Raw genomic sequence first — 12,302 nt, forward strand, 5'->3', positions numbered from 1 at the left:
AAAAGTGAGCCCCGTAACTGTCTGCATCAGCGTGCGACACCTCAACAGTAGCACACAAGGGATGGGGGTGAGGAGGGATTAAAAGGATAGGATTGAAGGTATAGAGAGAAATAGAGATGCGCTAGAACAGCAAGCGACGATATATGAGAGCTATGAAAGATGGAAAAACGTTCACAGGAGTTCGAGGACGGGGCACCACTTGTGAGAGCTCGCGACACGAGGTGACGTAGGGCTAATCCAGTCGACCAGAGTCTGCGCTGACGTCGTCGTAGGGAACCGGCGGCAGGAGGTGGCGTAGGACCAGCCCAGCTGGCCAGAGCTGCGCTGTCGTCAGAGATCGCGAAGGCACAACCGGTCGGCACGGAATCTAGCGAGCGAGGTTTTAGCCTCGTTGACTACCCGGGGCCACGGTGTGCCCGGGGTTCTAGTAGGCGCAGAGCAACCGCGCCTGCACGCGGATCGGCTGCTTCAACACAAGACGCTCTGATGTCATACTATAGTGTACTAGAATGTTCTAGTACACTATAGTCATACCATGGCAACGGGAGGTGAACGACAACTCAACCGGGCCGCTGTCACATGTCCATAGAGCAAATAGGGACAGCGATTTGGAAGCGATGGTAGCACTGTCTGTGTTTTGTAGGGAATCGTAAAAAGATTGCAAAACGACTATTTTACTGATAAATGAAATAAGTTTTGTTACCTTCTACATGTAAATATATTTTTGAACCATATATAACTAATAATATTGTTGGTATAATTTATAATTTCGTAAAAAATAAATAGGTTTCAAAAGCTCTAGGGTGTTTCGGTATGGCGGCTGCCCATAATAAACTGTTGTTTGTGGAAAAATAAATTTTTCCCCCAAACAACACCAAACAACATCTCAGGAAGTTCAAAAGGCAACCACGTGACCAAAAAAAAATTTTTCTCTCCGAAATATTCTAGCAGTTCACTGTTTTCAATGCAGAAAATAAGAATTTCTTTCGTATACATTTGGAATGGTCACCAAAATGGCTGGGACGCTTGGCGTGGAATGACCCAACTGGAACAGGTGTATTAGCATTACCAGAAGCTTCTCCTAGTGGTAGGAAGGCAACCGGAGCACAGCTTGGCCCTGATTATGAAGCAGCGCAAATCGTCTTAGAACTGCTCGCGATATTGATTTTTTTAATACGATGTGCAAAATGCTAAAAAATATGCTTCGACGCAATATAGAAGCACCAACCTATGCCGAGTGAGGTGGCTCATGAAAAGAGGTGACGCTAGACAAAATATCGAAGGTCATTAGACATCTGATTTATCGAGGTATTATTCACATCACAGGCATTCTACTATATTAGAACACATGGAGGCTCTTATTGCAAAAAAAAATACTAGTGAAAAAATTCTACAAGTTCCCTTGTGTCTCACGAAATACCAAGCAATGCTTCACCACATGGCACGAGCAACGAAGCATCACTTCTGTCCCGATTTTCTTTGTCTATGGTAATAGAAACATTTTGTACAACATTTATTATTTTTATATTGTTCCTGGGTCATTTGTATTCAAGATAGATATTCTGAATTTTGTTTGTCTTGAATATTTTTGCATAGATTATATTGTTTATTGCACTGTTTACCAGCTTGGGACCCAAAATTATACACTTTCTACATTTTTATTGATTACAAGATATTATTGATGCTTCACAACATATATTTTCGGAAATACTATATCTTTGTGGAAAAGTTCGTATGCTGCAATGCGTGCTGGAGTACATTTCAAACTGGCAAAATCAATCTTCCCAAAACATATGAAAAATGACCATTTTCACACGTTAAAGAAAAAGTTAAACAAATAATAACCTTAAAACCAAATAAAAATATCTTACAGTCAACGCTCGTCACTAATAATCGGTCAGAAGTGGCCAAGCATGGAGAACTATTAAACAACACAAGCATCTGAAGCTTCTCGATTTGGTGTCATGGGTGCTTCAACCTGCTCCAGATATGCATTTTTGTGCTCTAATAGCAACATTTTGCTGCTCCAAAACCAATTGCAGCTGCATCACAACTGGTTTTCTAGCACCTCCTTTAGTGGCCACCAAGGTAACGGCGCTGGCTCTTGTTTCTTCAAGAATAACATTATATAGCACATTTTACGCAGTTTGGATCGAAGTACAGCATAAGTTTCCGATATGTTGGCTCCACAACAAATGCAATTTTTTTCTGTATTAGTATTGCATTTCTGTATTAGTAATTTTTTTCTGTATTAGTATTTTTTTCTGTATTAGTATTGCATTAGTATTTTTCTGTATTAGTATTGCATTTGGCTGCATAGTCTTGTACTCCCACGTACTTCACAGATATGATCCCTCGCAGTTTGGGTGTCTCACCTGGCAGCATTGCTGATAGAATGCGTGCCATCACGCAACTGCCATCGACAGCTCAACCACTTGGCATTGATAGTAGTGGCGATCAAAGAGATAGTGAGAGCCAGCGATATGGCTGCCTTCTCTGGAAATATGGTGCAGATAGCTGGCCTCTTGGTGACCACCTCCAGAAGTAATTTGCATGGTTTTTAAGGATATTCTGTGCCGTCTATGTGTCAGCGCTCCTTTAAACGTAGTTTGGTTGAGTGTAGTCTGTCAGGCCTGCTTGTACATAGCATCAATACTGCTGTCATTGAGTGTGGCACATATAACTTCAAGCCTACTTTTGTGTGCTCCTGCTAAAATAAAAACAGTCTTGCATCGGCCAGGATTGCCAAGAGTGCTACAACTTCTGAAGGGTACTTGAATATAAAATTTTGTTTTATTGTCATCATCAGTGAAAGTATTCGCTTGCTGTTTTTTCCTTAGTTGCCAATCTTTGTTCTATAATTTTATACATGAATTCACAGGAGGTCTCCCTGACAGTTTTTACTTTGGGACCTCTTTCTGTATTATATAAACTTTTTACTTGCACTGTATTGTACTGAATAAAGGTGCCATCAGTGTAACTATGCCCACTGCAAGGCAGAGGCCTCACCCATTGTTAGTTTATGCCTATTAAAAAGAACAAGAGTAGCATAAAGAATGTACAGACAATATCTTTTACGTTGTGACAATATGTGAAATGGTACAGGATTTGTCAGACTTTCACATTCGAATGCAGGATATTGCCACAGTTGTCATAACACACAAATTTGTGTTATCTTTTGAGAATATATTTGTCTTTTCAAAGTGTAATAGCCCTGGTTGCCAGTCACTAAAATGCACTCAAGGTAAGTCTTTATTGATTCTGAAAAAACTGATACAGCGAATGTGTCCACCGACTCTATTGGCAGCCATCATTTTTATGCCTTAGGTTTATCACACCAATTTATTTGTCCACAGAAAATAATTCTTCCTGTTCTTTCTAGGATTCACGTTGCACCATTGTGGAACACGTGTAGAAACTTGGGCATCGTGCAACCATGGGGATTCACAGGACACCACCTGCAAAGTAATGCCTACTGGTAAAATACAATTCTCCACTATAAAGGACAGTCCAAGAACATCTAAGCGTTTCTTATGAGTTGTGAATGCAAATGCAACTGCAAACAACCAGTTGAACATTAGGGCAGGCATAGCAGTAGCCTGTGTGTCAGAACTGTATTTTCCAGCATTCAAACTTATTATGTTGTTTTCATGCATTGATTCTCTTTTTAGTGATTGCTAAGACAAATATCGAAGTCAAGCAAGAACATCTGCACCGTCTGTAGCTAGATGAGACAAAAAAAATGGCACCATCCAGTCCAGCAGCTTGTTAGAGGGCCAGCCAACTGCATGGCTCAGTTGGCTGAGTAGTAAGAGATTTCTGGTTGAAGTAGTGCCTGTTAGAATGCTTTGCCTAATGACTTGCGTTATTCTCTTCTGTCCCTGTGACCCCAATTCGAGGCCATTTGTTCAAGCTAAGTGGAGCTAATTGTGAACCAAACATTTTGTACTTTAAACTTAATTAGTCACATGGATAGGCCACTGGCAAGCCTATCTAGAGCAAAAAGGGGCATATCCACCATCGATCATCGGAGTCCGCCCACAGCTATCCACACAAGATGCAGTGCTACAGTTGAAACACCACATACTCGATGGCAACACAAAAGGGACCAGAGCAATTCTTGGCCTCGATCTCAAGAGCGTGTTAAATAAAATCGCGCACTCGGCGATACTGCATCAATTATCTCGGCAAAACCTCGATCTACGTGCTGTTAAAGGTAGGAAGTTGATGATGGCATCCCACCGCTGCCACCAGTTGTAAAGGGTGTGAGGTTCATGATGGCATCCTACCGCTACAGGTCGATAGCAGGTACGGCAAGTATCCTTAGGTAGCTGGCTCCCCACCGTTGTCCGCATAACTAATCTTCGCCAGTGAAGGGACGCATTAAGAGAGAAAAAACGAAAGTTTATTTACATGATAGTTGAAAGATAGAACTGTACACAGAGTCAGCTATGTATAAAGACTCAGCTCATGACTCCACTCTTATTTACAAAATGTCATCGGCTTTTATAGCCTGCTGTCTCCTTACACAGAGGTCCGAAGGAGGCGGTGACCACTCTTGCCACAAATCAGGTGACAAAGTCTCTTTGGTCTACCCACCAGAAAGGTTGCAGATAGTGCACCACTCAGCTGGGCGAAAAGGTCCAATGATAGCATGAGCGCACCACACAATGATGCACCCGGCCCGCGCCTTGAATGCACCGCAGGGCAAGGAGGTAGTGTCTGGAGAGGGAAAGTGAGCTCCTCCGGGGAGATGACCGCTGACACGACTGTCAGCAGCGGTCGATGGCTGCTTTCAGCTACAGGTTTCCAGAACTATCTTGAACATGGAAGTCCAAACGCTCGATCCCTGAGAACGGCTTCTTCGACGTCTTCCCACGCTTCCGGAGTAACGATGCTTTTGTGATGATTTCGTGTCGGCGCCTACAGCCGAGTCGAGAGGTTGACTTTATGAGAACTTCCACAGTGGCACCGTCCCATGCTGTTTGAACCCTTTCAACAAAAGGGTTGTTTCGCGAAGCTTTCATTGAGACCCGACCACTACCTGGAACCTCTACAGGACGGCGTCTAGCCGACTGGGCACCAATGGGGTTGAAAGCCACCTAGCAGACCAGCTTACGCACAATGGCTTCTGTCCAGACGAACAGCCGGGCCAAACGTAACAGTGTGTACAACTACGTAAAAGATTTCTTGACGGCCAAGGGAGCCATTTTCGTGGCAGGAGACCTTCAGCTAGAAGACCCAATGTTGTGAAGCACCGGCACCCCGCAAGGATCGGTAATCTCGCCCATACTCTGTAACATAGTCATGATTGGGCTCGCTGAAAAACTGAAAGCAATTGAAGGTGTCCGGTACTCAATCTACACCGATGACATTACTATCTGGGTGCACCGAGGCAGTGATGGCCACATCGAAACGGTGCTACAACTAGCAATCGACAATGTAAAGGAATATCTCGAGGGAACGGGACTACGATGCTTGCCAAAATAGTCCGAACTCCTGCTCTACCGCCGCACACAGAGGGGTAGACCACTCCAGAATAGAGGAATGGCGTCGAGGACCAGACGAGGACCAGACGAGAATACGAAGAGATCAGGCTACGCACGAGTGTCGGAGCAACGATCCGGATAGTAAGGAGAATAAGGGTCCTCGGCATGATCATCTAGGCAAACGGAGCTAATGGCAAAACGTTCACTAAACGAAAGCACACAAGACTACTAAGGCCATGAGAGTTCTCAAAGAGGTCACTAGCAGAAGTAGCGGAATGAGAGAAGATAGTCTCATACGACTTATACACTCTTTCGTCTCATGTGTCACACTGTAGACGTTGCGGCATTTCACAACTGGTGCAAGGCAGAAGAAGCCAAGATCAATGTCCTCCTCCGCAGAGTGTACACGTTGGCACTGGGTCTACCCGAGTCCACCAGCACGCACCTGCTGCTTTAACTTGGACTTCACAACACTCTAAGCGAAATAGCCGAGGCGCAGCGTACTTCACAACTGGAAAGACTATCGGCCACGACAGCGGGACGCCAGATCATGGAAAGTCTCGGCATCTGTTATTACACCGAACAAAGCCAGAAAGTTGCTGTGCCAGATGCGATCCGACAAACGATAAGGGTTGACCCAACTCCACGGAACGTTTACCCGGAACACAACCCGGGCAGAAGAGTCGTCAGGGCAAGAGCTCTCTTGTGCACTTACACCGAGGAAGTGAGAGCATGGTTGGTTGATGCCGCTAAATACGCAGACCGCTCGCGATTTACAATCATAGTCCCTGATTGGAAAGGCGAAACGAGAATATCGGCAAGTATTCTATGTGAGCACGCACAAGAAGCGGAGGAAGTAGCGGTGCCACTCGCGCTCTCCGATCTGTCATGCACTACTGTCCTCTGTGACTAGAGACATGTGGTAAGAAACTTTGCCAAAGGATGGATCTCGCAACAAGCGGCCAAAGTCCTGCACAGTAGAAAATTCTATCAGGAAGCAGAGCTTCAAACCAGGCTCCATTTGCCATTTTGAGGTTGCCACATTAAATGACATGCTCTGGAATTGTGCCAAAAATCTGCAAGGTGCTAAATCCAGAACCCTTCCGCCGCCGTGGGTAACTGCGCTGTGCAGCCATAGCCTCGGCGACCAACTCTGGGCCATCCAGCAGGCCCGCGAGGCGGCGGTCAGGCAAGGTCTTGACGTCCCCGCGCGGGAGACCTAAGGCCCGGTCAGCGAAAGCTATGCCGGACTACCAATGAAGTTGTTACCAACCAACCAAAGAAAGGTGCAAATGAAAAAAAGTTATTACACACCTGCACACATTAACAACTGATCAGTCATTCATACACATGTTATACAAGATGAAACTAAAGAGTGTTTCAGTAGCACACTGCTTTTTCAAAATAGTTGTTTCCAGATTGTGTCCTCTAAGTTCTTTTTCCAAATGACTTGCTTTGCATTTAGCAACTAGTTGCACATTATCAATGAGCAAGTTGATTGGAACTCACATAAGTTTCAAAGTGATAATCACATGGCGTGACATTATCAAGCCATTTTTCAAAAGATTTCAAACAGCAAAAAAAGGACTTTTAAAACCACTATACACAGGCTGTGACAAATAAGCAATCATTACAAAAAGATAAGCACCCTTGTCCACCGCAAGTGAGAAAATGTAAAAGGTATGCTAAACTAATTTGTTCTGTTAAGCGCACCCATTACAGAATTTAACTTGTCTGCATGTAATATAACCAAATAAAGAGAGCACTAAACCTATTTGATTACAGTACCTGAATTTTGATAACCTGTAGAAACAAGCCACCCCTTCTGCCATACGGCTACACTTTTTTGTGTAGTAGCCACCAAAGCCATGATCCCCAAGTATAGGCTCTAGGTCTTGTTGAAAAACTCTGCGATCAACTTCTTGAAGGCACACGAGGTCTCCCTTGTAACCTGCAGAGGCATGAATTTATTTGCAACTGTAGAATGCAATGCAGCAGTGAAATAAAACCCAAACACTCGATACAGTTGGATTCAAGTGAATGAATACAGGTTAACTTAGTGCATTATTTAAATTAATTTATGCAATAGTGAAACAAAATTCACCAATATGCTGTAATCTGAGTGTCCATCAAAATAAAGAGCAGCTTACCCAGTAGCTCTTTTACAAGCAGCTGCTTCCTGTAGCTTAAGTCGAGGGCATGCGCTGCACAATATGGAAATAGTTCAGACCTTGTGAACTTGGTGTCAGCATACACATCAGCAAGGAGGTTATAAGAAATACATCGGAACCTGTGGCAATAATGAGAGTAAAAAGTTACAGTGCTGTTTAGAGGCAGCTTAGTTCAAAGCAATGCAGGTTGGGCTTTCAGGGACCAGCACAATTGTTTAGTATTTAATATACCGACTCCTTGATTTCTAATGGCAGGGGCTAGATTTCTGCCTTTGTGCAATGATCACTTGATCTTGGTGTTCCAACAACAGCATCTGGGCTGTGTTATGACAGTGTCGGCATCTGTTACTACACCAAACAGTGTCTTGCTGATAGTTTCTGCAGGAAATGCTGAAATTTTGTATCTGCAAATTTAATTTACACGCCCTGCATAAGAATAGACAGTGCACTGGCATGCTGGAACATAGGAGCGCATGCGCTTCCCAGAACACACATGTACAGGCCTTGGCTGGACTCATCGGGGGCAGCAAGTGTTGGTTTAAAGGAGCACTGACACAAAATTCAAAAGGCGAGGTAATGAGCGAGATGGATTTATCTGGAGACATACTCAACATCTATAAGATATGAAGGGCAAATATAGTATAGAACATATTTAAAATCAATTTTAAAATGCATGCCGCACGACTGAGCGAGATGCGGAGTCCCTTGTGACGCCGACATCAATGCAGGGACAATGTCAACAAACCTACGTCAAAAGTTTGTGTTGGCTGCTTGCCGGTACATGCCTTATGCTTGTGCTATGTTTGATTTTCTCCTCCCTGCCTGCAGCTTCACGTGTACTGGCTGTGCTGGATGTCAGTGCGGCGCCCACTCGCGCGTGCTCTTGCACATGGCACCCATGTCACAGTATTGCATGGTCACGTAGCCAGCTGTGTTTACCTTGCCCGTGTAACTGCTCTTGCCTCACTTGGTGCTCTTTGAAAGTGAAACTAAGACTGAGACTGGGCACTCTAAAAACGTCTCTAAATAAGTAACTCTCATGCATTCGTGCTAACAAGGCTTCCAGTCATGATAAGTGGGTCATAAGCAATCTATTGTAATAAAAAAAAAAACACGGTACAAGTTTTTTGTCAGTGCTCTTTAGTGTACAAGCCATTGTCCAAAACCACGCATCATTTTTGTGACATCGGCTTTGCCCCCTCTCCACTTATTACACAGCCTCCCAAATCTCAAATAATATCATGTGAGCATTGACCATATGGCATGGGGATGCCCTTTAACAGCTCAAAGTGGCCAGATTGGTGACAGTAAGTGCAAGCATGTAACGTACACTCCCATACCCGAGCACCATCTACCACCCTTTTTACTTCAAGAAAAATGTTACCATTTCTGAATTTGAACTACTGCATCCACATATGCCCTATAGAACTAAGAAATAAAATGCATACATTAATCAAAATAAAAGTAATTTATTGAATAGATTAGGCATATTTAGCTAACAATGGCGAAGCAAATTATTAGGGCACATTAATTCCTGAAAGTGAACACCTTAGCAGACAACACTTGTTGGTGTGCGTGATGCATTAGTGTGTACTGATGTGCACCAAACGCTTCTCTTCATATTAAGACACCAATATTCAATGTTGTCAATGCTGGCACAGAATTATTCTAGAATTTGGGATGCTGTATACTCAGACTGTCGTCATAACTCCTGTCCTGTGCTTGATCTGTCAAAATAAGCACACGTACACTCACAGAAAATGTGACGAAACTGTACAGCACTTGCTGCACACTTTTTTAAAGCTCTAGCTAGAAACAAGATATGAAATGTCGCTAGCACATTTGCAAGCCATCTTGGGTTTTGTGTAATTTAATAAAAATGACACACATCTCAAAGCTTATTTTGTACTACAAAAATGTTTCATGGTTCACGTCAAACTGAATCATAATGCGGTACTTCATTTTAAAATGTGCATGTTACTGGCAGCCTCTGACGGGCCATGAACAAGACTAGTGTGCATTTTAGTTGGTTCGAATCAATGTTAACAGTGTTGTGTGCATTTCATGTGCTTTGAATTAATGTTAACAATTTTTTTCACTAATAAGTACAATAACTTATGTAACAGAAATTAATCATTCAAATTTCAAAAAAACTTAATTAGATCAAGTTGTCTGAAAACATACCTTCCTGGTGCAGTGAAAAAAGGCGTGAAATACTGCCTCACTTCAAACGGACATGAACCAGGGCCAGCCTCAACAATAGTGGTCGAAACCACTTCAACTGGCATGCCCGGCCCGGTGCAAGGTGTCAGTATCAGAAGCACATGACGTCCAATGTCCGAAGCAACTGGCGTAAGGAATGAAGCACTCTGGTGCGTGTTCACAAATAGCTTGTTGTTTACTCTACGCATTTCATGGCTAGGTGGCTTTTCGCCCTTCATGACACTCATGTACCAAGCCAGTTTCCAGTCACACAGGCTGCAATTCTCCAGCTCAATGTGCACATAAGCAGGAAAGCCTACCATGAAGTACTTTGGGGGGCGAACACTTCGTACTGTGGGTGCATTTACCGCAATCACGTACCGCTCCTCACCAATCTGAAAGGTGAAAGAATATGGTGGAATTAACTCCCACACCAGAGTTTCATCTTTGAAAGCAGAGCTGAATGTGCCATCGCTTGCTGTGCACAGGCAATTTTCCAGGTTATCTGTTTTTTTTTTTCACACCTTGTATCACACTAACACCTCATTTACGCAGACACATACTTCATCGCCATCTCATATGATTAGTCGCACCAACCATGCTTTAATAGTCAACTTTATCTTTGCCCGAACCAAAAAAATATGAATATTCACCTACAACATTATCAATAAGAGGATTGAATTAATTACCTTCCGGGATTTAACCTTCCAATAAGTGAACTTTCTTTGTTTAATTTATAGTTGCTATCTTATCAACTTTCATTAACATGCTTACATCAACATTATGCTTTATACCATGTTGTATTGCTTACTTTTGTTGTATTGCTTGCCTTGTTACAACGTTTTATGAATTTCTGTGCTACAGATATGTATCCGACTACAATTATTCATCCTTTGTAAATATTGTGCCCCCCGCCCACCTATATAATGCCTTGAGTGGGCCCTTATGATACTTAAATAAATAAAAGCTGATAGCACTACCAGCACGAAACAGTTTCGAACGGTCGTAAACTCCGCCTTCGGTGCATCGATATGTTTAACAGCACGAGATATCGCCGTATACTTACCAAATGAAACAAGTAACAGTTTAAAACTTGAAATTATGTTGTAGTAACAACGTCAGTCGACCAACAGGTCCAGGTATCCAGAAAGAGACTTATAAGATTTAATAGAAAGTTCGACGCGGTTGAGTCGAACGACCAAGCTTAGAAAAACAAAACAGTTATGTGGAAAAACTTTCATCACCTGCAATACAGAAACATCTTTCCAGACATCACCATTCGCCACATCTCCGGACACGGGCAGACCGTCGTGTTCCAAAGAAACTGACAACTCCGGTCGCAAGTCGACTTTCGAAGCGTCGTCGTTAGATGAGCCATCTTTCTTTCTTTTCCGTTTCGTTTTTCCCTCTTCAACGTTGGTAATGTTGAGCGCTATCCTACTAAGTACTACACGAAGCTCTTCCGATGAATTGCGATTTAGAGTGTACTGACGCTCTGCGAGGTCCCCTGAAGCATACTTAAACGACAAACGAAGCCTGCTGCTTTCGGAGTCGTAATTAACGTAAGCTAGCTTCTCCGCTGCGACAGCAGCGGACGACATTGTGATCCTAAAGTGCAGTATGAAATGTGCTAATTTCGGCGTCACAAAGCGTGCAAATATCATTGCTTGTCATTAGGTCAACTGTTCATTGAAACACTGGATAACCATACTACACTGTAACCATACAATGCGCTGCCGAATGTTTACTTTCAAGTGAAAGTAGGGATGTGTGCTGCCATTGTGCCGCTAGTTTCCAACAGTTTTTTTTTAATGCAATTTAGAGATTGTTTATTATTATTATTATTATTATATCATTATTATTATTATTCACGACATGTAAATATCTCATCGTCCGAAAACATCATCCGCCTAATTTTGATGGCGCAGTCCGTGCCAATGTATCTATAAAGGTATTCTGTGGAAGCACAGAGGAAGGACTTCCTCCGTGGGTGGAAGTATCTCTAAACGTTGGCCTATGCAGCCTGCTTATAGCGCATTGCCACTTTAGCAGCCTGTAGGCGCGATATTAGGCTACATGTGACAGCAGCGGTTTTGGAACAATTTATCGTGATTTCATATACATTATCGTGAATAATTCTTGGTTGATCATGTAGTTTGCATTATTTTGAAACATCTCATTTATTTTGCACTGATATTGAGCGTTTTTATTGATCACCGCGCGATCGCGTCACATCAGACAGTGGATGGAGGAAACGTACACTTGAAATATAGATTAATATAGATTACGATTGTTGTTCAGCGACAAAAAGACATCCATCTGACCGCTCGTTATATATATATATATATATATATATATATATATATATATATATATATTAGGGGTGTAATGGTAAAAACGTGAAAAAATCATGTCAGAACACGAAACGAATTGTCACTGA

The 12,302-nt window shown here is 42.8% G+C and overlaps 1 protein-coding gene across 1 annotated transcript; it reads right to left on the reverse strand.

Annotated features, from left to right (window-relative positions):
• Positions 1-3,234: 3,234 nt before the first annotated feature.
• Positions 3,235-11,526, reverse strand: LOC142775478 (2',5'-phosphodiesterase 12-like). Its single transcript, XM_075876891.1, has 5 exons — positions 11,107-11,526; positions 9,845-10,257; positions 7,640-7,779; positions 7,278-7,440; positions 3,235-3,458 (listed from the first exon to the last, which is right to left on the reverse strand). Exons 1-5 carry the CDS (start codon positions 11,524-11,526, stop codon positions 3,386-3,388), a joined length of 1,209 nt encoding a protein of 402 aa, XP_075733006.1. The 3' UTR covers positions 3,235-3,385.
• Between the last annotated feature and the right edge of the window lie 776 nt (positions 11,527-12,302).

Source organism: Rhipicephalus microplus, chromosome X, assembly GCF_043290135.1.
Source record: "Rhipicephalus microplus isolate Deutch F79 chromosome X, USDA_Rmic, whole genome shotgun sequence".
In the NCBI taxonomy this organism is placed as follows: domain Eukaryota; kingdom Metazoa; phylum Arthropoda; class Arachnida; order Ixodida; family Ixodidae; genus Rhipicephalus; species Rhipicephalus microplus.